The sequence below is a fragment of the Camellia sinensis genome, chromosome 10 (assembly GCF_055761805.1).
Source record: "Camellia sinensis isolate YWXY chromosome 10, ASM5576180v1, whole genome shotgun sequence".
NCBI lineage: Eukaryota > Viridiplantae > Streptophyta > Magnoliopsida > Ericales > Theaceae > Camellia > Camellia sinensis.
In genome coordinates this window covers 9,732,544-9,758,237 of record NC_138970.1, presented here as the reverse complement: position 1 = coordinate 9,758,237, position 25,694 = coordinate 9,732,544, and the positions used below count along the sequence as shown (strand labels likewise).

Here is a 25,694-nt window from a genome sequence, read left to right as displayed (position 1 = left end):
CCCTATTGGTGTAGGCAAACACAAGGAATTGATCAATCCCATTAATATATTCCCTCGACATCCTATTTGGAAAATCAATCCAACTCTTATCCATTATCTGTACTTCCCTCAAATGCACACTTCACTTCTTTTGTAATCTTCTCAACAATATATATAAATATATTTAAATGCTAGTCATTTTCCACATGCATATGTGTTTCCCACTATTAATTTGCTTCGGGCAAACTTACTGGGAGATATATATCTCACATGTAAAACAAATATGCCCTAGAAAAAAAAATATAATTACAACAAATGTAAGGGTCATAATGAGATGTAAGGGTCAAAATATAATTACAAGACATAATATCACATATTAATTATCCTAAGGGAAGAGGGGATTGGTGGGCTTCGAATCCCAATTAGTGAGGAAACAACCAAGGACCTGAGCTATTGGGCCAAATGCTATTCTCAAATAGTTCGTAGTTGGTTTACAATATGTTCATCAATTTGAAACTAACCAATGTTGGACAGGTCACAGTAATAAGTTAAGGGTACATTAGTCTGTCAGAATCTTTGAAGTCCTCACTTATTTTGAGCTAATATGCTATTGCACATGATAATATACTTCTCCATTCAACACTCTTGCTTGACTCAAAGATGAATTTTCAAGTATGCTAATTCAGCTGTTTGTTACTTCATAGCAACAAGCATGCAATGTGCACATCATTTCTTTCTTCACTACCATGTGTGACACACATATTTCAGGTTTGGTATATGGCATAAAGTAAAAAGACGAGACAATTTTGCAGATTCACAAACTATCATTATCATTTTGGTCTCTTTAGCTCGAAATAATTACTGCTAAAAGCCAAATCACATGTTTACTTCAATTCTGGTACAAAAATCTATATTAAGGAATATATTGATGCATTAGCTCCCAGCTAAATTGTTTAAATCTAAATTATTAGCCATTATATGTGGCACCAATCTTTGTTGAAACTGGGTTAAGAATATTTCTAGATAAAGCTTGGCCTTATAGAATATCCCTTGAAGAATTGTTTGTCTCTTATGATTCATATTTAGCATGTTAGAAGGGAAAGCAATAAATCGCCAAATCCTATGGTACTTAGGACTCTTCGGTCCAAGACTTGCTAGTTCTATTATCCCTTTCATTTTATCTACGAAAATCATTCGTTTGCAAGAGTTTCAGAAATTAACATTCAAGAAAAAAAAGTTTCAAACGGATTTCTTAGAACTATTGTAAATTTTGATAGCATCTCAATGTCAATGCAAATAATTAAGGAAAGTTAACTATTTGCACCAATCCAAGTAGCTAAGTCGTTTTCCATCCATTCATCCCTCACCCTTCCAATAAGTTCTATTAAAGCATCCCTATTCTCAGCCCATGCTTCCAGAATAACAGGTTTTATCTTTGACCAGTTCTCCAATATTCCCTCAACTGTGAGTCCCTCTGCAGCCTTACATATCAAACCACAGCAGTCAAGTCCAGAACAATTTGAAAAAAGTGAATATAAATATCCCAAATTGATCTTTATTTTTTATTTACATTTTTTTTGTTTTAATCTGTGCTAATCAGTTAAAGACAAGAGTTATCAATTTCTTGAAAAAATTTTGACTACTTGACTTCCATGTTTACTGAAAAATGGAAAATACTAACGAATTGAATTCATTGGCAAATCAAGACAACAAATATCAACGGAATAGATGTCCAAACCTGATGGTGACGAAACATATACATATTCTATAGTTCAAAAATATAAGATGAACTTCGCTTTACAATGCATTACATAATTTAGGGGGGAAAAAATATTTCTCATCTGTTTTCCCTACGATACTGATAATTTTAAGTCATTTATTGGAAACAGTTTCTACATATTTATAAATTAAAAAGATTAAAAAAAATGAAGTTTAATTAGAAATAAATAAATAAAAAATGCATTGCATGAAATGCTAATATTAATTCTTACTGTGAAGATCACCCACAGAAGTCCAGAAAAGTAGTTAAAAGCTATAGAAGGAATTTTGAAATTGCTCAAAATTCATATAATGCTCCGATCTTAACTAGAGATTGAATTCAACAAAACACAGATCCATCATCTACCTGACCAAGCTCGCGCGTGCGAGCGAGGAAGAGAAAGAGAGAGAGAGAGAGCATACTGACTGAGCTCGCGCGAGAGAGAGAGAGAGATCGTAATATGCCATCACCGCACCACCGCTAGCCGTCATCACTCGTCGAGAGAAAGATCGTCGGTGAACACTCGCCTTCGTCACTGTGATCATCGGTGAACTCGAACACCGCCAGCCGTCACCGTCGTCGCTCGTCGAGAGACGGAGAGAGATCGTCGTCGAACTCGTCTCTGTGATTGTGATACATGAACTCGATTTAGAAATTTGGGGGATTTTGGGATTTTGGGGGTTTTGAGGGAGAATGGTGTTAGGGATTTTAGGGATTTTGGGGATTTTAGGGAATTTGATCGAGTGCCATTTCGGCTGAAGAAGGGAGATGAAATTTTTCAGTACTATTTGTGACGACATGGAAAAACCGTCACAAATGATAAAATCCATTTATAAAACGACGCCGTTTTAATAAGGGTTTTTTTTGCGACAAAGATATCCCATCACAAATGTCCACTATTTGCGATGGTAAATTTCACCCATCTCAAAAAAAAATTTTTTGCGATGGTAAACAGTGTCGTCGCTAATACTTTCGTATTTAAGTGACTTTTTGTTGTGTGCTTATTAGCGACGGGAAAACTGTCGTCGCAGAAAACATTATTTGAGACGGCTTCATATGTCGTCGCAAAAGACCACTTTTTGCGACGGTATACATGCCGTCGCAAAAAATTCCGTGTTTTATACCCACTTTTCTTGCAGTGAATGTTAATAATACTAGCTAGTGTACCACTTAACATAGGTTTCACTTAACATTCTACTTAGGCTTTGTTTCGTTAGAGCTCTTTGACTAGAAAAAACACAAAAGATAAAATAGAAAATAAGTTAATAAGACAAAATGTCACATCTAAATTAGAATCATTTTTTTTTTCTCTCACAAAAAAAGCCAAACCAAACAAAATTTTAATCTCAAACTAAAATAGTCAAAAAATTAACTAAAAAAGTCAATTGCCAAACCACAACTTAGTTGGTATCGATACACTAGTTAGTGTTCTTAGTATTAAAATGGTGATGATGAACAGTAAATTTTGACCCGATTTCTTTATTTAGGCTCTCGAATCAATGATTCTATCATTTAGCAATAATTTTATTTGGATGTCCCTTTTTAGCAATATTGTTATGATATGTTTCTAATATTTTCTAATATCTAAATTTAGAAATAACTCAAATCACCAATGCTATGGATATTAAATATTATACACTAAGCACCATTAAACTCACATATTGCCATTTTTTTCAATTTTCTATTTTATTTATTTTCTTGCCTAATTAGTGTTTCCTTTTGAGATTGGGATTAGTATATTATACATAATCATACACCCTTTAGGACGAGGACTTTTGAACAATATATTTAGTATTTTTTTTTTTCCATATATTCAGAAATTTTTAGTCTCCTACATCAATTTATTTCTTTATTATGCACGATATATAGAGTTGTTAAATAAATGAAGCTGCTAGAACTCAACTTGTGTTCGACTCATTTTAATAATATTTTTATTTTGAAATGTCTGTTTTTAGAGATGTCGTTTTGGCATATTTCTAATATTCTCTAGTATCTAAATTTAGGCATAACTCAAATCAACAATGCTAAGGATCCTAAATATTTGTAGACACTAAGAATAAAGTGTGTGTAGAATATTTGGGACATTAAGCATTATTCAACTCAAATATTGCCAAATTTGATAATTTGCTATGTAAAAAAATATTTTTTTTTATTATCAATTATGGCTTATTAATTATGACCAAGTCTTATTTAATTGATTGAGACTTGTCGACTATGGCCAAATTTAATTCTATTGGTTGTGACTAGTCAATTTTGATCTATCTACCATAAATTATTTTTAGTATAAAGTTACGAACACATATATTATTATTATTATTATTATTATTATTATTATTATTATTATTATTATTATTCGTTTGGTGTAAGACCATGGTACCAACTTACCAAGTGGGGCAACATGGTTATGTGGCAGGAAAGTGCTATCATGGTGGAGCAGTTTGTGGCAACGTGATTTAGCAGCAGTTTGTAGCAATGTTAAGCCTATAAATAGGCTGAAGGATGAATAAGCGTGGCATATCAAATTCATGAGAGTTCTTTTTTCAAAAGCATTTTATCTTAATTTAGGAATAGATTACCTTAATTTAGGAGTAGCTTTTAGCGGTTAGTTTCGGTTCTTGTAACCTTTCTTACTCTTGTTGATTGTGTAACAAAGATTGTGCTTGTTATTTGATTAATACAATTGAGTAGCAAGTTTTAATTTTATTACCAACTTTGGTATGTTTGTACTTATTTCTTCACATTACAATCTCCAAAGAAATTCTTGAATCTGTCAAGGCACAGGACACTAACCACATTGCTTGATCAGTTTGTTTATCTGCGAAAATTGGTTTCTCTGTTGACTTTTCCCTGTCAATTTGATCCAAACTAGATTTTTACTAACATATTTTAGCACGCCCCGTGGGGCTTGTCTAATTTGTAGTGATAGCAAAGAAGGAGCAAACAGATATATATGAAGATTTAGACTTGGGCCAAACTAGTGGCTCATTCATAAAAATCAAAAATGCCCGTCTTATTCAAATAGAGCAATTATTGGAAATCATGTTTCCACATGAAAAGCAAGAATTGTTTGAAGAACTGAATGACATATTTAATTTTAAGTTGGCTCATAAAATGCAAACTGTTATTCATAAAGAGCCAAGGTATGAAAATAATATGGCTCGAGGGATCAACACACTAAGTCATAAAGATAACATGATTTTGGAGAGTTTTCATAAGCCGTCAATGGCTAAAATTAAAAAAACAACACATTCTCCCGAAAGATGTTAAAAATCCATCACAAAATGATTGTGAAGATTTACTTGGGGGGCATAATTTTAAGTCAAAGATGGCTAAAAATTATGAGCGTTGGGGGCATAATTTTAAGCCAAATATGGCTGAAAATTATCAGAAAAAAAAAAGACAAAAAAATGATGAACAACAATCCCTTTTGACAAAAGATGATAAAAATTATTTGGGAATTCAACATTTTTGTTATCATTCAAAATAATAAAATATACGAGTTTTTAAAACCAATTTATACTATGGTTTTTGTTATTCAAAATTTATTTCGGATTTGTGGGTCACACCAAAATATAAATTTGATGGAGTGGCAATCAAAAAAACAAAATTTAGACAGTATATCGATTGTTTTACACATATTTTTGAGTGAAAGAAAATTAGCTAAAAATTGGCTCTCTTTGTTTGCATCCTATCAAATATCATGCCAAGACAATAAGTGGCTTTGGAAAAATAATTAATTGTGTTCTCTTTTGAATTATTCATTGGTTTGAGCGAAAGAAAATTGGCCAAAAATTGGCCTCACCATATGCATTCTGTCGATTGTCTTGCTAATAAAAAAGGAAAAACGAAAAGAATAATGTTTGAGAGCTCGAATTTGGCCCCCCCTAATCCCCCTAATCCCCAAAACGACGTCGTTTTGGGGATTTTTTTTTTTTTTCTCCATTTTCGATCTGAAACAGGGGAGAGGGAGAGGGAGAGAAACAAAGGCAGAGGGGAAGAGAGAAAGAGAGAGAGAGAGAGAGAGAAGACGATCGTCGATCGCCGATGCCCAGCCGCCGGTCGTCGCCCAGCCGCCGGTCGTCGTCGCAGCCCAGCCCCGCCGTCGTAGTCGCCTCCTTCCTCCTCCTCCTCCTCCTCCCTCCTTCCTCCTCCTCTTCTCCTTCTCTGCTTCTGAAAGGCCCCCTCCAGTCCCCTCCTTCCTCCCCCTCCCCCCCTCCTCCTCCTCCCCCTCCGTCTTCTTCTTCTTTCTGCTAAAAAAAAAAAAAAAAAAAAAAGAAGAAGAAGGAGAAATTAGGGGGATTCGGGGGAGCTCGTTTTCGAGCTCCCTAGCACGGTTGAAACGAAAAAGAAAGGTTGTGTTCTATTCGTTGGTTTAAAGGTACACGTGTTCAAAAGTCTAGAAATGAGAGGATGCTAAAGATTAGTCGAAGAGTCAATGGCTTCAAAGATGCTATTTAACTGTAAAAGTAATTTTCATTAATATTGCATCTTAGACTAAGATGAGTGATTAGCACACTTATTTTAATATAACTCTTTAACAATTCAAGTGATCTCATTCTTAAATAGTTGAAGGGTATTGTTTGCATTATAAATTAGTTTCTATCGATTGTGGCATGTCGATTATGACCAAAATAGTATATGAATTTTAGTAATTATGGATTGGTCCAGATTTTGTCCTTTATATCATTTAAGGAAAATTTTATTTTTACCTTCAATGAGGGGGGTATTGTTGACACCAAAAAATAATTTTCTATCGATTATGGCTTGTTGATTATAATCAAGTCTCGTTTAATTGATTGTGACTTGTCGACTATGGCCAAATTTAATTCCATTAGTTGTGACTAATCAATTTTGATCTATCAACCATAAATTATTTTTAACATAAAATTATTACCAAATATATTATTATTATTCGTTTGGTGCAAGATTATGGTACCAACTTACCAAGAAAGTGGGGCAACATGGTTATGTGGCAGCAACATGCTATCATGGTGGAGCAGTTTGTGGCAATGTTAAGCCTATAAATAGGCTGAAGGAGGAATAAGCGTGGCATCAACAAAACATTAAACTCATGAGAGTTCTTTATCTAGAAGTAGTATATCTTAACATAGGAGTAGATTACCTTAATTGAGTAACAAGTTTCATTTTTATTACCAATTTTAATATGTTGTATTTATTTCTTCACATTACAACTTTTAAAGAAGTCCTTAAATCTATTAAGGCATATGACACCAACCACATTACTTAATCAGTTTATTTGTTTGTGAAAATTGATTTCTCTGTTGACTTTTCCCTATCAATTTGATCCAAACCAAATTTTTACTAACACTATGTTATTTATTGTTTCCTTGTAGGATTAGGGTTTCTTATATTATACATAATCATGTACCCTTTAGGGCAAGAGGACTTTTGATCAATATAGTTAATTTACCTTCCAAAGTTTTTTTTTTTTTAAATTTAAAGTTTTTCTTTTCAATATATTTAGGATTTTTTGTCGGGTTATACTAGGGAACCCAAATGATTTATCAAAATTTCTACCAAATCTCTCACATGGCTATGGGACTCACACACTTGTGAGTTTGTATAGGTCTCACACCCATGTAAGAGATTTAGTAGAAATTTTGATAAATCATTTGGGATCCATACCATTTTCCATTTTCGTCTACTACTTCAATTAATTTCTTCATTAATGCACAATATATAGGACTATTAAATGAACTAAATTATTTAAGCCCCACTCATATTTGGCTCACTAGGGTGAATTATACAAATAGTTCTTATAGTTTATTTGATATGTCAATTTGGTTTCTATTGTTTCAATTTGCTCAATTTTGCCTCTTAATTTAATAGATTGTGTCATTTTAGTTCAATAAATAACGGTGGTTAAATTTAGAAGACGGAAAGTCAAACTATGTGTCAATTTGGTCCTTATCAAAATCGAGCAAATTAAAACAATAGTGACCAAATGGACACATTGTGTAAACTACATAAATCAAATTGACAGATTCTGTAGACTTTCCGTCCACCAAACTTAACAACCATTATTTATTGAACTAAAAGGATACAATTCATTAAATTAAGAGACAAAATCGAGAAAATTGAAACAACAATAACCAAATTAACACATCGTGTAAACTACCGGGACCATTTGCATAATTTACCCAACAGTAATGATTTAGAGCTCTAAATATTGTGCTCTAAATCCACCACTAGTGAGGTGGAAAAAAAAAAAACAAGACACAGCACATACTGTGGCAGTGGGTGGGACCCACTGCCACATCATTAGTGATAGCACTAATTAGTGTTCTCACTCATTTTCCTTTACCCAAAACTTATTCAAGATTGACTCAAACCAGGTATGAACATAATTTTAAATTCTTCATTAAGTTTTCAATTCAAACTTAACAACCTATTACTCAATTCGATAAATTTATATACGACTCAAATTATTAAAAAGCCATTCAAGATTGACTCGTTATGTGGAAAAAAAAAATATTTAAATATAATTTTAAACTCATTAAGTTATTAAACTAAACCTAAACAAACTACTAATTGGCTCGTTTTGAGCTCTAACTATAGATTTAGTTTCTTCTATAAGACAAATAAAAATTAAAAAAAAAAAATACCTTGTTTTGAAAATCAACCTCTTTCGAAGAAACTAAATATATTATTGGGACTGAACAACCTATTACTCGGTTCGTTTTCAATCCTAACAATATATTTAGTTTCTTCTCTAAGATAAAAAGAAAAAAGAAAAAAAAAAGTACCTTGTGTTTAAAATCTATTTAGCTTTGGCTTTATAAGAAGCTTTCGAAATCTTTTCATAAGAAGTATTCAAACTAAAACATCGATCAATCCGCACACTGTTTGCACATGATAAACAAGGACTTTGGTTTTTCTTTTTCTTGCTTTCTTCATTGGGAGTCGCAGTGAAAACATGTGAAAATAGAATATTCAGATCATCAATACTTTTCGATCCCAAATAAGAAAGAAGTTGTTTCAAAGTACGTCCTTTTGATCACGCGGCAATCAAGCTTAGCATAAAATGGAGATAAAGGAGACAACACAAAATTTGAACCCTTTTTGATTTCTTTGAGTAGAACTTTGTTTGCCATTTGAATATAGAATTGGCTGGTGTGTATTTGTGATTGAGACTTGTGGTGTAATGGGTTTAGGAATACTCTATTGTCCAAGAGCAAAATCCCCTTCTCTGTCCTCCTCTCCTTTCTTTTATATTGTTTCCCTAGCGACCCTCCAAGGGTCCACTGCTTCCTTTTGGGCTTTGACCTTATTCATGGACCCTCTATATAGCCGATGGGATAATCGGCTCCGATAGCCCTTTAAGCCTGGTTTTACTCGGCTTTGGCCCTCTACTGGACCTGATATGGCCGACTTTTCTGTGACCATGGATTCGGCGTGTTCCGCTGACTCGTACTATGTCAGCCCAGGACTCAGTTTCATTTATTCAGCCACCACAAGACTCCATTATAGTTTTCCAAACAAAGTTGCAACAATCTTAGCCTTCCACTAGTATATATACAGTTGTGTAGATCGACTCCACTAGAAGAGGGTAGGGTTGGACAACCTTTGGCTGGGATGAGCTTACTATATAGTAAAAATATGTGTCAGTTTAAGTCGGTCCGGATCAATATTGGGTTTAATCTAATTATCCCAACTCTAGTCTTAAAAAATTTTAAATCTTAAATCTGCCAACTTAACCCAGTTATTATAAGTTATAAATTTTTTTATTTGTTATTTTTGTCTTGAATAATATTAAATTATTTGGATCCTTTTATTTATTATTTGAATTTGAAACACTAACAAAATTCAATGATAAAATAAATATGATTTTTAATAAATATTTTAATTTAAATTCTAGAAAGAAGTACATATACTTTTTTTTTTCTTCTATATTTTTTATATTATTGTTTTATAATTGAAATAATATAAAATTATAATTAATATATTAAAATTGGGTGAGTTAGGCTGAGCTCGGCTAGAACTCTTTATCCCAAGCTCAGCCCAAATATTAAATGGGCACAAAATTTCAACCCAACCCGGCCCTATATGGGTAAGATAATTTTCTCAAACCTTAAAAATATTAGGTTGGGCTGCAGTAAGTGGGCCATTGAGCCGATGGCTACCCCTATATAAGGGTGTCTAGCGTTGGCTTTTAAGAACTCTTTTATCATATTTAGTGAATTATTTTAAAAGAATTAAAAGATTAAAAAAATTATATTCTACTTGACTATATATTCCGAATTTTTGTATTTAGTGATCACAAATAAACTAGTGCTTAAAAAAAATTTATTTAACATAATTTTAATTTTTGTAATGATTTTTTTACTTAAAAAAAGTTAATTTTTTGACTGGAACTAGAGTTTGCCAAATCAACTTTGGCTTTTAAGCTCAAAGGGCATTAAGAATATAAAAAAAAAAAAAAAAAAATTAAAAAGGAGTTTATTAATTTAATTTTATTGGTCATTAAGATACAAAATTAGGATATGCGCATTGATTTCATCTAAATGAACTATGCATACAAAGTTTGTTGCACCAATGAAAGTTCATAATTTTTTTTTTTTTTTATCAATCGATAAGAAAGTGATTATAAATATGAAAATTAATACAATATGAAACAGACTACTAAACACAATAATTAGAAAGTCACTTAAGAACCAATTACTAAGCCCACCAAGTCAAACTAACAACTCCCATAATGAGGGAGAAATAAAGACCATCGCATAAAACGTATCAAACTCCTCTTCATAGGAGTTAAATTTGAAATCTCACACCACAAAAAATGTTATATAACCATTAGGTTAAATACCTAATTCAGTGAAACTTCATACATGTGGTAGTGGTTTTGTTAGATATATTTTAAAACAATTGAGCTCTTAGATTGGTCCCTAATTCTTGGATAAGCTCACCTCATGGACATGTACATTGAAAAGGCTTTAGTCATGGGCTTGCGTCAAATTGTGCATTATATAAAGTGGCATAAAGCCTATCACAAGACAAGGACAGGATACGAGTACAACAAGCTAAATCGTAAACAAATTAGACACAAGAAAAGGTCCCACATGGATATTTTTTAACGACTAATGTGACTGTGCCCCCCAATCATAGCTAGTCTCAGCTTTACCAAGCACATAAGTTGTACCCAAGGGAGTCCCAAATGAAATTATCAACACAGCAGTGTAGTAATTTTAATGCAGAATCTTTGTATAATATAAGTTATAATAATATAACCTAGCTTGAGAAGAGATCAAGCAACCAAGAGTGGATTGAGCACTGCACCAGTGAACAACACAGTTCCAAAAGTCTCCTCCCTTATCATGAACATGAAAGGGTGATCTGCTACAAACCTTGGAGTTGGAATCCTTTTACTGAAAAACCAGATTATGTCTGCAGTACTAGCTGCAGCTTCTGTGCAGGGCCGGCCCTGGGGTGAGGCGACCAAGGCGGTCGCCTCAGGCCCCCAATTTTGAACAAAATTTAGGGCTCCCAATTAGAGGAGTGTATCATGTCCTGTTATTTCACTACAACAAAATGCACCTTTGGCGACTAAATTTTTAGTCGCCAAAAGTACAATTTTTAGTCTTCAAATATTTTGCCCAACTAAATATTTTGGTCGCTGGATTGGTCGCGGGAAGCTTGTCGGGGAAGGTATTGGCGACTAAATATTTTTTAGTCGCCAAAAGTCCTATAAATAGCTACTAATTTTTTAGTCACCAAAAATCTTATTTTCTACTACTAAAACTTTGGTCGCCAAAACTTGAAGTATCTATGGCGACCAAAGTTTTAGTCGCCAACGAGTTTTTTCATCTTTTTATTTTTTTTATTTTATTTTTTTTTAGCTACTAAATTCTTAGTCACCTAAAATCTGAGATACAAAGCAACCAAACTGAAATTCAGCCCATGTCCTCACACTTGACAACCTAAACTTTCACCATTGCAGAGCAAGCAATGGCCCCTCAATTGAAATTGATATCTAGGGAATCGAAATTAGAACAATTCGAAAACTACACTTGATCTGCGAGACCAGAGATCAAATTAGAGCTGAGAGAGAGAGAGAGAGAGAGAGAGAGAGAGGACTTACACGGTCTCTTGAAGGACCCCTTGGTAAATACAAGCAGACCAAATGCCGGCGACGCAAAAGGCGAGCACCAGAACAAGCCGTAGTCCGCCGCCGTGAGACTCCATTTGCAAAGTCCGCCGGAATCACCAGATTGGGATTGAGAAGAACATGAAGGAGAAAAAAAACGAGATTGAGAGATTCAGACCGCGAGAAAGAGAGAGAGAGAGAACATCTGTAAAGGGCTAGGGCAAATATAAGGAAAAGGAGAAAATAAATAAAAGAAAATAACAAACGGCGACTAAATGTTTTTTAGTAGCCAAAACCTTACCAACCAGCGACCAAATATTTGTTTAGTCGCGAAAAGTAGTATTTGGCAACTAAATATTTTAGTCGCCAATTAATTTTATAAATCCCTCCAAAATTTAAAATGTTTCCATCCAAATATTTTAGTTTTTTGGCGACTAAAATTTCTTTTTGTCGCTAAAAATATGTTTTTGGGAACCAAACTTTTGGTCGCCAAAGATAAAAAATAATTTTTTATTTTACATTTGGCAACTAAAGCTTTTTAGTAGCCAAATCTCTACCTACGGCGACTAAAATTATTTTTCGTCGCTGAAAATCAACTTTTCAAAGGTAAAAAATAATTTTTTATTTTCCAATCGGCGACTAAAGCGTTTTAGTAGCCAAATCTCTACCTACGGTGACTAAAATTTTTTTTTGTCGCCAATTTCTGGCATTTTTGGCAACTAAATTTTTTTTTAGTCGCCAATAAACAATGTACCCCGACTAAAAAAAATTAGTAACTAAATATTTTACTTTTGCCAACTAAAAAAATTTTTAGTCGCCATTTCTACAACTTTTGGTGACTAAGTTTTTTTTGGTCGCCAATTTTGGTCGCCAAAGACGCATTTTGTTGTAGTGTTTCATAATCATTTCAATATTAGCTCAATTTATTTATTTTTATATTGTCGTGTGGTGTTAGTTTGATTCGTATTCGATTGATATTTAATGTGAAAATTTTTACTTATAGTTAAAAATAACTTAGCAAGTGTATCGAGAGATTAAATTTTTTCTCATAAGTTGAATTTTATAAAATTTATTTCAACTAAATGAAATTATTCATAGAATGTTTGATTTTAATTCAATTGCATTTTTCTAATTAAAAAAATTTTACCTTCTTACTGTATATTTTTTATTAGATTGACTCTAAAATAGGTAACAAAAAAATATATATCTTAAATGAAAAAAAGATATTAGCCTTAATTATTATTTTACATATTTTTTTATTCAGTTAGATGGAATTAAATAAAAGATTAAAAAATGTCATGGCATCCCTTAGTGAATATTCAAATATATAACTAATAATTCATGTTATTGAGTCGTGTCATACTTGGATTCATGTTGAAAAATAGTCAACCTTAACTTGCTAATTTTATATATTGCTTGAGCTGTGTCAAAAATTCTCATCCTTATGCCCAATTAATTTTAGTTCTTATAACATTGGTAAGCTAAAAAATAAAGATTCAATTCAACTAATTGAAGTTTAACTATTATATATATATATATATATATATTTGTTATCTAAATTTTGTTAAATTGTAATGTAATAGAAATAAATTTTTATCGTTTTTGTTTTATCCAAACAAATTTTTTTTTTTTTTTTTATAATGATATATAAAGGGTCCAATTTAAAAAATTCGCCTTAAGCCCCTAATAAGTCAGGCTGGCCCTGCTTCTGTGCCTTCCTCATTCACTTCAATACATGACTTATGAAAAACTTTGGATAGATAAAGACCACCACCAAGTTCATCGCCTTCGCCCCCGTCTACCACCATCTCAGTCAATTTACCAACATCCATGAAAGATAGTTCCAACCCCATTTCCTTAATTGTCTCTGAAGCTTCAAACTCGAATGAGAATTTGAATCTTGGGATCCATAATTCAAGAACTTCCTCTTCCCACAACTTAAATTCTTGATTCATGAATCCAGGGTTGGAATTGAGTCTCTTTACTAGTGTAGGCAAGCCATTTGTATCATCTGGAAGAAAAAAGTACATATAGAATTGACTACTTTGGTAAGGAATACTGAGGATTTTGTATCCATCGAATGATCCATATAGATGATGGTGTTTAAATTTTTCGCTTGTCATTAAGGGAACGCGAACAGTCTTTCCATTGAGAAGATGAAATTTCATGTTTCTTGTTAGTTTTTTATCGAATTTTCGATCCCATTTTCCTTTGAAGTAGAGGGCATTTGCAAAGAGGAGTGCAGTGTCACCATTTGTAGATCCAGGACGAAAGAGGTCCTTGATGAGTCCCTTGGTTTCATTTTCAACCCATGAATTTACTTCATCAATCACTTTATCAGCCTTGAAGGACAACAAAAGATTAATGACATAGAATGAGTAGCTAAAGAATGATTTTTGTGTTGGATTATACAATTGAACTATTACATTGAAGCATTATCAATTATTAGAGTTTATTATGAAACGTTGAGGTTTTTTTTCATCATGAAATATGAAATTTTTTTCACATTATGAGTAAATTACCATTAGGAATTTTTTTCTTTATTATGAATAAATTTCATTTGTTCTTTAATTTGTGATCTCAACCAAGCCCATTAATAGGTTATGTTTGTCATTAAAAATAAATAAAAAGTCAATATTCTTCATATTCTTCAATGATCATTACAATTCAAAATACATGACATTTTATTACAATACAAACGCGAATATGAAATGGCATTAGTCATATTCTCCAATACTCATTTTATTGGCATTGCAACACAAAATACAAGAGTGTGCTAAATCAACATTTTTACGATATTAATATTACATTTAATTCCTTCAATATTCAAACTCAATGGATTGTTCTTTACTTCATGAGTGTTGGTAGCCATAAATCTCTATGTTTGATTGTTATGGAATTACACCATGCCTAATAAGGTCTTCATTTGTTTGACGTCTCGGACTCTGTCATACAAAGTACTGCAATAACACCACAATTACATTTTTTGCTTCTAAATCTAATCTCAATGGTTTCATCCCCTATCTCCACCAGTACCAATAGATGTTGATGTTGAACATCTGGAAAAAAAAAAAAAATTCAAGCAGAAAATTCATAATCAAATTAAACCATATTGTTATCTCATAACAATTATGAACATTATGAGGTCATGCTCCATGAGAATCATTCGTTAGTATTTTTCAACTTTTATAAATTTATAAGAATCAATCTTTTCTGATTCGCAGTTTTATAAATTCAACTTTCAACTTCTACATTTTTTGTGTCTTCTATTTCAGTCTCAATATCAATTTCGTCACAGTCCTCATTTGATCCACTCAATATTTCTTTATCCATACCTCTACAATGTAAATAACAAATTAAAAAAAAAATTATTCATAACAAAGGCCACAAAAACCTTAAGTAAGTAGAAAATTAAATTATTTTATTAACTTTCTGTTGAAAATTTGTAAAAATTCAAGCAAAATATTCAGTAATAAAAAATTCAAGAAGAGTAACAAAGATAAAAAATTCAGCAAGACTGTATGTAACAAAGATTTTCAGTAATAAAAAATTCAGCAATATGTTTAAGTGAAAGAGAGGAGTACCAGTCAATGACAGCGAAGACGAAGAAGGTAGGTCGCTCTTCGGACGATGCTTATCTTTCTCTCTCTCCCCAATTCGTTCTGAGAAGAAGGTATTCAGCTTTCTCTCTATCAAGGTTCTGAAAAGCGATTGTGGTTGCCGTAACGGTGGCAGTGGTGCGATTGTGGTTGCGGGGTGTAAAGGTCGTAGCGTAACGGTTGCGGTAACCGGAACCGTAAATTTTTTTATTTTTTGCACAATTTAAAAAATAATTTACCAATACACATTTTTTTTCCATGATCATATTTATTGGGTTTTAAAATAAATATTGATCAATTTTTATAAATTTTTAAGTATGATCCAATATATTTCATATTTTTAAATCACTATAAACTGAATTTTTTACATTTTATTTTAATAATTAATGACTTTATATTATACAAAAAATCAATCACTAACTATTATATATAAAATAACAATAACAAAAGTAAGAAAATAAATAAAAGTGTAAATATATATTTATATACATATTTTAATCAAGCCAAATAGATAAAGATCACACTGATTATTATTATTATTATAGATAGATACACACAAATAAAATGGTTGAGTGATAGCAGTTGAATAGAATAGTATAGGTCTTACACCTTCAACAAATCAATAACATGTTCTTCATCTTCCCTCTTCTCTCTCTCTATCTCTTGCTCCTTCATCTTCATTCTTTATCTTCCCTCTTCTCTCTATCCCTCTTCCCCTATTTTTAGCCTCTTTTTTTTTTGGTGTGTTTTTTCGAAAGAAGTATTCGAAACCATTACGTAACGGTGCGTAACAGGCCATTACAGCTGTTACGGCACCGTTACGACCGCTATGGCAATCACTACGACCAACACACCTGTGAATCTCAATCACACTACAAAAGCGACTATAACGGGTGACGGTAATCACCACAACTGTTACGTAACAACGTTACGTAACGATTGCGGCCGCTTTTTAAATCCTTGCTCTCTATGGTCTTTTTAACTTCTCTTCTTTGTTTATTTTTTTTTTAATAATATGTTGGGGGCTCCACCAAGATGAGTTGGTTAATGTCAACTCATTCATGAAACCTTTCCTGATAAATCTTTCATGACCCCTAACATTATTACATAATTTTCAACTCATTAAGTTTTCAAGACAAGTTTGAACAAATAGTATTTAGCTCTATAAGCTTATTTGCACTAAGAAAAATTAAGTTACTCAAGCTTGACTTGTATTCGATTTATTAAAAACTCGTTACAGATCGACTCGTTATTTAAATAAAATTTTAGACTGGTTAAATTATTAAATCAAATATGAACAACTTACTACTCAGTTTCAATTTGTTTTAAATCCTAACAATATATTTAGTTTCCGCTAGGACAAAAAAAAAAGAAAAAAAGAATAGAGTACCTTGTTTGCAAAGTCAACCTCGTTGGCTTTGGCATCATAAGAAGCTTTCAAAATCCTTTCATAAGAAGGACTCAAACTGAAACGTCGATCAATCCACAAACCATTGGCAAACGATATAGATGGACTTGAAATTTGGTTGTTCTTGTTCTTGCCGCCTTTTACATTGGACATCATCCATGTAAGAGGGAAAAACTGTGAAGACATAAAATTGAGATCGCCAATACTTTTTGATCCCAAATACGAAAGAAGTTGTTTCAAAGTACGTCCTGTTGATCCTGAGGCGATCAAGCTCAGCATAAAATGGAAAGACAAAGGAGATAGCACAAAATTTGAACCCTTGTCGATTTGTTTAAGTAGAACTTGGTTTGCCATTTGTATACAGAATTGTGTGCTGAAATTACTAGTGTAACTGTGATGAACACTCCATTGTGGGTTTCCAAACAAAGTTAGCCAATATCTGTGTCTTCTAAGTTCTTTACTTAGGACAATGGTGTTTATATATAATCGCCCAGACGGACTCCACTATGTAGGTTGTGTCTGGAATTGATTTTTTTAATAAATTTTTATTTTAGTGAATTGTTTTTAATTTAATTTTTTTCTATAATCTTTCAAATTTTACGTTCTATTTCGACTACACGGATCAAAAAAGTTTTTAAAAAGAAAGAAAATAATTTCACCCAAGAAAAAAAACCAAAAAAATCAGTTTTTTTTGTTGTTGTTGTCTGTAATGATTTTTTTTTTTTTTAAATTACTTTTTTGAATGCTTCAACATTGGACTAAAAAAAAAAAAAATAATAAAATAAAATAAAAATAAAATAAAAATTGACACAAATTTAAGACAAAATGACTAAAGAAAAAATATTCGAACTAAAATGTGATTTTTTGTTTCCTGGTCCCATTCACACTTCTTCCTTTGGTACCCTTAAGCTAGATTATTGACTTAAAATAAGTCCATAATTAAATTAGTGCTTAAGCACTAATTTGATTGATATTTTTTATTCTTTAAACTTTTTTAATATATATTTTTTTACTTGAAAGAGTTAACTTTTTTTTTGATAACCCAAGGATGTTTGGCAACTTGGTAAAGGCTTGGGGGTTAAGACCCTAGGTCCCAAGTTCAAAACTCTTTGGGCCAATCTCCTAGACGTAGGGCAGTTGGTTAGGAGGTTAGCCTCAAGTTGTTGCTACCACAGCACTTGGTGTGGGCCCCATACTCCCCTGCTGCTTGAGTCCTGACTTAAGCGAAGCTTGTCTTGGAAGATCGGAGCAAGTTCCCAAGTTATAGTCTCCTATCTCGGAACGGGCAACAGGACACCTTGGTGATCTCTGCAAGGGGCGCTGCCCTGGACCTGCGGGAGAGTGGAAGGATTTTCCTGTAACAAAAGAAAAAAAAAGAGTTAACTTTTTGATAGGAACAAGAGTTTACCAAATCAATTAATTATATATAACTTTATGTTTGGCCGGTCGGCACTTTTTGTGGCTGGCCGACCATATATTTTGGTCAAATTGTATTTTTTGCCGGCCGACCACTGTTCATCTGCTTTTGCAGATATTTTTGTGCCAGCTATCATAGCTGGCACCCACCTTTGCTCTCCTCCATACACGTGTATGGGGGGATTTCAACCTTGTTAGCTTGCCTTGGAAGCTTTACAAAGTTGAATCTTCTATAAGAGGAAGCCTTTTCTCCCTCTTTGGGGGAGAGAACATTTTTCCAGAGCTTTGAGTTCTAGGGTTAGGGTTTGCATATCCTCCATCTCTATATCTCTCTTTCTCTTGTGTATTAGTGTGTGTTTTGTCTTACTTTTGCACATAAACACCTAATCTTACACCTTTTCTTGGTTGCTGAGGGGCCAGAGGTCTGTTCTTAGTGTTCTTAAATTTAAGAGCATTGTTATTGAAGATAAAAAAAAATTATATATAATTTTCAAATTCAGTGATGTGACAATTAATTAAGATATTAAATGTGACACTCTCTTTCATATATTTTTCTAATCATTAATCAATCATATCACTTATACATTATTAAGTCTAAAAATAGACTTATCATTTTTCTTTATTTAATTTTACTGGTCACCACTAGGACACAATTTAGGATATATGAGCATCGATTTCATCTAGATGAATACTTGTTGCACCAATGAAAGTTCATACATGTTGTAATGGTTTTGTTTGATTGATTTTAAAACAACTGAGCTCTTAGATTGGGCCTACATATATTAGGTTCCTAATTCTTGGATAAGTTTGACATCTCATGCACATTGAAAAGGCTTTGATTTGAGTCATGATGGGCTTGGGTCAAGTTGTGCATTATAAAATGGAAACTCTATGGGCATGTTTGATTGGAAGGATTAAAGCATAGGATTGGGATTATTAATCCGTGGGCCCAATCATCCTATGTTTGTTTTGACATTTTGGTTTAGGATTATTAATCCAATGGATAATTAATCCAACAAATTTGTAGGATTATTAGTAATGGGGTAGGGGTGGGATAACTAATACCACACTAATTTAATAGGATTATTAATACTTCACTATTAGTGTTGTGAATCAAACATGGCCTATATATACCTCATAACAATTCAATTGATGTAGTGGCACAATATTTGTAGACTAGACACTTGTCATACAACATGCTCAAATCAAATCATGATAATCAAAATGGAAAGCAAATTGGCCCATTTAGTGTAGTTCTTATGAATTTCTTTTTTTTTTCTTTTTTTCTTTTTTTTGGCAAATTATACTTTATCCGTTAATGTGACCAATGGAGTTTTATTGTCTCTCCTAAATTAATTAGTGTTAAAGAGGGTTTTAATTAAATTTTTATTGCATTTAACATGATATTTTTGCAACTAAAATTCATGATAATTTGACTTTAATATCACTTGTATGACAGAGTTTTACTATCTCTCCTAAAACTAGTTTGAATTGGAGAAGATTTTACGTATGTCTTTCATGGCATATTTTTATTTTATGATGATATTTTTTTTACTCAAATCAACGACAACCTAGCAAAACCAACAAAAACTAATGCATTACATATAGTGAGTGACTAAAAGAAAATTAAGAAAAAAAATTTAAAATTTTAAAACTCTCTTACAACTTGACTTACAATGATATGATATGACAAATTTTAATTTTTAATTTGTCACAAGTTTGACTATACAAAATCATATTCTCTTATCATATCAATATAGATAAATTTTGTTATATAAGGTCTTGGATGGAAGCTTTGTTTTTTAGTCAAAAAACATTAGTGGTCGTTTGGCATTGGCTAATATAGCCAACTTTTTTGTGTTTGAACTTTTTTAGCCTCGTTTGATTTTTATTTTGAGATTTTTTTGACTTTTGTGAAAGAAAAAGTATAATGATTATGAATAAAAAGTAATATTTTGTCTGATTACCTTATATAACATATTTTATCTTTTTGCACTTTTTTAGCTCCAATAACAAAACCAAATGAGGGCTTATTAAAAATATTAATTTCTAAATACGTCCTAAATTATGAGTATCTAACATTTTTTCCAAGGATTAAATTGAAAGTCAAAGAAATCTCAGCCGCCCATCTAAATCCAGAACCTTCCAATACGGCGACGTACAACATTCTCTCTGCTAATGAAACGCGTGGACACACGATCCTAGTCAAAACATGCGATTTTTCTTTCATCAATGCAGGGGCTAGAGTGTTGAATTATGTGTGTGAATATTTTATTTTATTTTTCTTCTTCTTTTAGTTTTTTTTTTTTAAACTTGAATTTAATAATAATTTTTAAATTTCAACTCATGTTTTAATGCCATCATCTCTTGTAATTTTATTATTTAAAATTTGAATAAAATTAAAACATGAGAGTTCAGTGAAATTTAAGTAAAAATTTGAAAGTAGAAAGTATACTTTTTTTCTATAATTTCCTTCCCTAATATTCTTAAAATGTGTTCACATAACCGAGATAAGTACTTTTGCTCTAAATTTTATACGATGAGTGAACAAAGACCACATTAAAATACAAGATAAATTTTGAAAACTAAATTATTATAATTAGATGTGGGATTAAAATGAATTTCAAGTGGAAATTAGAGGATGAAATTTTAAATTTACCCTAAAAAGTCATATTAGTAAATAAATAGTATTTTTTTTAATATTAGTTTCAAGATTAATCACTTTTTTTTTTCTTTTTCTTTTTCTTTTTTTTTTTTTTGAGATAAACACTGCATAGGTTGCAGTGTGAATTTTTTTTTTTTTTTAAAAAAAAATTTCTTTTTATTTTAACATTAAGACTGACAAAATCAATTGAATATTATAGCACCACACTTTTAAGACCAAGTCCGTTTGCTCAGTCCCTAAAAATATTATCGCAACTTGACCCTCCTTCCATCTCTAAATTCAAAGAGGCCTTGAAATACAAATATTAATAATTTAAGAATTTTATTAATGTGTTGTTTAAGGATTAAGGCCTCATTTGGGAACTCTCATTTTTAGCCAAAAAGTCAAAAAGTTATTAAATTAGTCAAAAAGTCAACAACCCATATCAAAAAGTCAAAGATTCTCTTTTCTCTCTACTTTTTGCACATCTTTTCGTAAAAAGTCAAAAAGTCATCCCAAACATATTAGTTTTTTTTAGCTCATATTTTAGCCAAATAACCAAAAAGTTACTAAATTAGCTTGTTCCCAAACGAGGCCTAAGTGTTTAAAACAAAAGAAATGCACTCTACCATAAATTGGCGTAATTTTATCACAAAATTTTGTAATATCAATCACAAAATACATAATCTCGACACAAATTGACATAACAAAAACTATTGTAACCAATCCACAAATTTTTGTAGCATCAATCACAAAATTTTAAACATTTTGTTAAGCTAATTTATAGTGAGGTTACGCATTTTGTAATTAATATTACACTAATTTATGATAAATAATTTATGATAAAATTACAGTAATTTGTGGTAGGATACATATAATGAATTTGTTTATGAATTAATTAACTAAGATTCAATTCTCTTTAACGTTAGTATGAGTAAATTTGAAGGTAATATTTAAATTTTTTCCAACAACACTCTACGACAACATTTGTTTAGCTCCATAAGTAATAAGAGTCGCCTCATAAAATTATATTTGCCCGAGAAAAATGGCATAAGACTAAGAATTTCATGGACTATGAATCCCCTTACAAAGTGGGATTAACAATCTCGAACCATGTTTGTTTTAGCTCTATGTAGGTAATAAATATGGAATTACTAATCCAATTCCATAAAAATATTATTTTGCTTCTATTTTAAAAGATTTTTGTATAATTTTATAAATTTAATATCAACCAATTAATAGTACTAATATACAAATAAATATAATTTATCTTAAGTTTCAAATTTAATAATATCATATTAATAATCTTATAACACAAAAGTCAAAGTGATACCTTCTTAGCAGTTAGAAGAAGAATGCAAAGTAACATAGGGTCGTCATTATAATATGGCAAAAGAAACCCCAAAAATCAACCGTGTAAGAAAGAAGAATTGAATGGAGCATTTGAACGTTAAAGATGAACTGGGAATAAAGAATGTGGAAAGTTGTCTCACCAACTTCAATTTACTCTCCGTGACTGTATTTACCACTTTCTTTATCACAATTTTTATCAATTACTATGATAATCCACTTAGGTTTAATGGTTTGATCAAAGAGTAAGTTTATATGCACATAAATTAAATATCGATAATGCTATGTAGCTCAAATTTTGTGGCTCAAAAGTGGCTCAAATGGCTAAAACGACGTCGTTTTGAGTACAGAACAATATAAAAATGGCCAAAACGACGTCGTTTTGGCCATTTGAGCCACTTTTGAGCCACAAAATTTGAGCTACAAGACATTTACCATTAAATATATAATGAAACACAACCCTCTCATAAGGGTGGGACCCATATATATTGGATCAACGTATGGTACTTACCCTTTCCAAGAAAGTTTCGTTCTGTGTTTGTTTTTTGCATTGTTGGATAAATTGTCAATAGATTCTAATTGTTAGATTTAATTCTCATCAAATCCTATTGAAAATAAGTTCTAGTAAAATAATTGATAAAAATAATTTTTTATAACGATTTTTTATATATGTCGCTCAAAATTGACAATTGGTGACTTTTTTCACGGTTTTTATAAATTATCGCTAAAACTTACAATTAGTGACTTTTTTTATGACGAATTTTTCAAACTGTCATCGAAAGTTTAAAATTAGTGACTTTTTTTGTAACGATTTTTTTAAACTGTCACTAAAACTTATAATTAGTGATTTTTTTGTGACAAAATTTTTAAACTATCATAAAAAATTAACTATTAATGACATTTTTAATAGTGTTTAATGAAAAATATTATTAATTATTATAAGACTTACTAAACAATAAATCTGCCTGTTAAGACCTAAACATAATCTCTTAACATTACTGTTGATATCAAAACCAAACCATTATAAAATGTGAGTGTTCTCAATTGATATTGTAATCTTCTTTTAGTCTTCTTTTTGACTATTTGCAATGATATTTACTATTTCGGATTAACATTTGCTTAATTCTTGGATTCAAAAATTAATTGAAGTTGGTGGCCATTGGCATTGTGCTTTCCATGGTAATAGCTACAAATCTATATTCATTCAAATAATCTACTTATATGCATATTTTTTTATAGTACATCAATTCATAAGAATGAAGAATATTTATATAAAATTTATATATAAAATTATATGACTAATTGTGATTTCATTATTTCAAAATAAGCTTATGTTTGGTATGAATTTTTTAGGTTAAAATAGTTATAAAAAGATAAAATAAATTAAAAAGTTAATAAGACAAAGTATCACAGCTAAACCATAATCATTTTATTTTTTCTCTCATACAAGTCAAAAGTCAAAAAGCCAATCTCAAATGAGACTTTTTAGCCCTAGGCAATATAACCAAAAAACCAACTCACATCCCAAATTAGACTTTTTAACCCCAGAAAAATAATCAAAAAGTCAACTCACATCCCAAACGAAAACTAAAAGAACATATCACTTAGGTTTATAATTTTAAAAATATCAAAAAGATATTCATGACACCACATCAATAAATTTAAATCCATAATATGAGTTCATATCACTTAGGTTTTTAATTATAAATTTTTTTTCTTAATATGAGTTCATACTATAGCATTAACAATCTGGAACCATGTTTGTTTTAGCTCTATGCAGGTAATAAATATGGAATTACTAATCCAATCCCATAAAAAATTTTGCATCTATTTGAAAAGATTTTTGTATAATTTTATAAATTTAATATCAATAGTATAAATATAATTTATCTTAAGTTTCAAATCTAATAGTATCATATTAATAATCTCATCGCATCACTTAATTTCACACTCATATTTTTTTATCATATTAATTTGAGAATCAAAGCCATGAGGTGGTGGGCAGGGTCTACACTGTTCTTGGAAATTTTAGAAAAGAGAAAAGCACACAAAACTCAAAGTGATACCTTCTTAGAAGTTAGAAGAAGAATACAAAGTAATATATGGTCGTCATTATAATATGGCAAAAGAAACCCAAAAATCAACAGTGTAAGAAAGAAGAATTGAATGGAGAATTTGAACGTTAAAGATGGATTGTGAATAAAGATGGAAAATTTTGTCTCACCAACTTCAATTTACCCTGTAATTACGTATTTACCACTTTCTTTATCACAATTTTTATCAATTACTATGATAATTGACTTATGGTTAAGGGTTTGATCAAAGAGTAAGTTCATGTACAAACAAATCAAATATAAAATAAAATACGTCCCTCTCATAAGGGGTAGGACCCATATATATAGGACTCACCCTTTGTAAGAAGGTTATGTCTCATTCTGTGTTTAGTTTCTATCTTGTTGGATCAACTATCAATATATCCTAATAGTTTGACTTAATTTATTAAAAATAAATCCTAATAAAATAGTTGATAAAAATAATTTTTTGTAATAATTTTTTACATATGTTGCTCAACATTGACAATTAGTGACTTTTTTTGTCACGATTTTTATAAATTATCGATAAAACTTATAATTAGTGACGTTTTTCTATGATAAATTTTTCAAACTGTCATCGAAAGTGTAAAATTAGTGATTTTTTTTATAACGATTTTTTTAAATTATCGCTAAAACTTATAATTAATGACATTTTTTGTGATAATTTTCAAACTATCATTAAAAATTAATAATTAATGACATTTTAATAATATTTGATGCAAAACACCATTAATTATGATAAGATTTATTAGATAATAAATCTAGCTATTAAGACCTCCCCAAACCATTAATATTACTGTTGATATCAAACCAAACCATTATGAAATGTGAGTGTTCTAAAGGGATCTTGTAGACTTCTTTAGTCTTCTTTTTGACTATTTGCAATGATATTTACTATTGACAAAGTCAATTCAAATAAACCAACACTACAAGAATTAACACTTTTGGCAACAAAAAAATTGGTCGCCAAAAGTCAATATTTGGTCGGCAAAAGTTATCCGCGACCAATTTTTTTGGTCGCTACTTTGGTCGCCAATTGAGGGTCGACAAAAGTAATTCGCGACCAAAATTGTGGTTGGTCGGCAAAAGTTGGATTTCGCGACTGAATTTTTGGTCGCTAAATATTTAATTACCGCGACTAATTTATTTTGTCGCCAAAACACTTTGGTCGCGAAAAGTGATATTTTCCCGACCAAAAAGTTTGGTCCCCAATTATCACATTCAACGACCAAAAAGTTTGGTCGCCAATTGTGACATTCCGCGACCAAAAATTTTGGTCGCCAACCGTGACATTCCGCGACCAAAAAATTTTGGTCGCCAATCGTGACATTCCGCGACCAA

At 31.2% G+C, this 25,694-nt stretch overlaps 1 protein-coding gene across 1 annotated transcript; it reads right to left on the bottom strand.

Moving 5' to 3' along the window:
* Nucleotides 1-1,289: 1,289 nt before the first annotated feature.
* LOC114312049 (serpin-ZX) lies at nucleotides 1,290-20,433 on the bottom strand. Its single transcript, XM_082889774.1, has 6 exons — nucleotides 20,409-20,433; nucleotides 18,021-18,205; nucleotides 16,833-17,354; nucleotides 13,545-14,185; nucleotides 11,013-11,124; nucleotides 1,290-1,460 (listed from the first exon to the last, which is right to left on the bottom strand). Exons 1-6 carry the CDS (start codon nucleotides 20,431-20,433, stop codon nucleotides 1,290-1,292), a joined length of 1,656 nt encoding a protein of 551 aa, XP_082745900.1.
* Nucleotides 20,434-25,694: the final 5,261 nt, after the last annotated feature.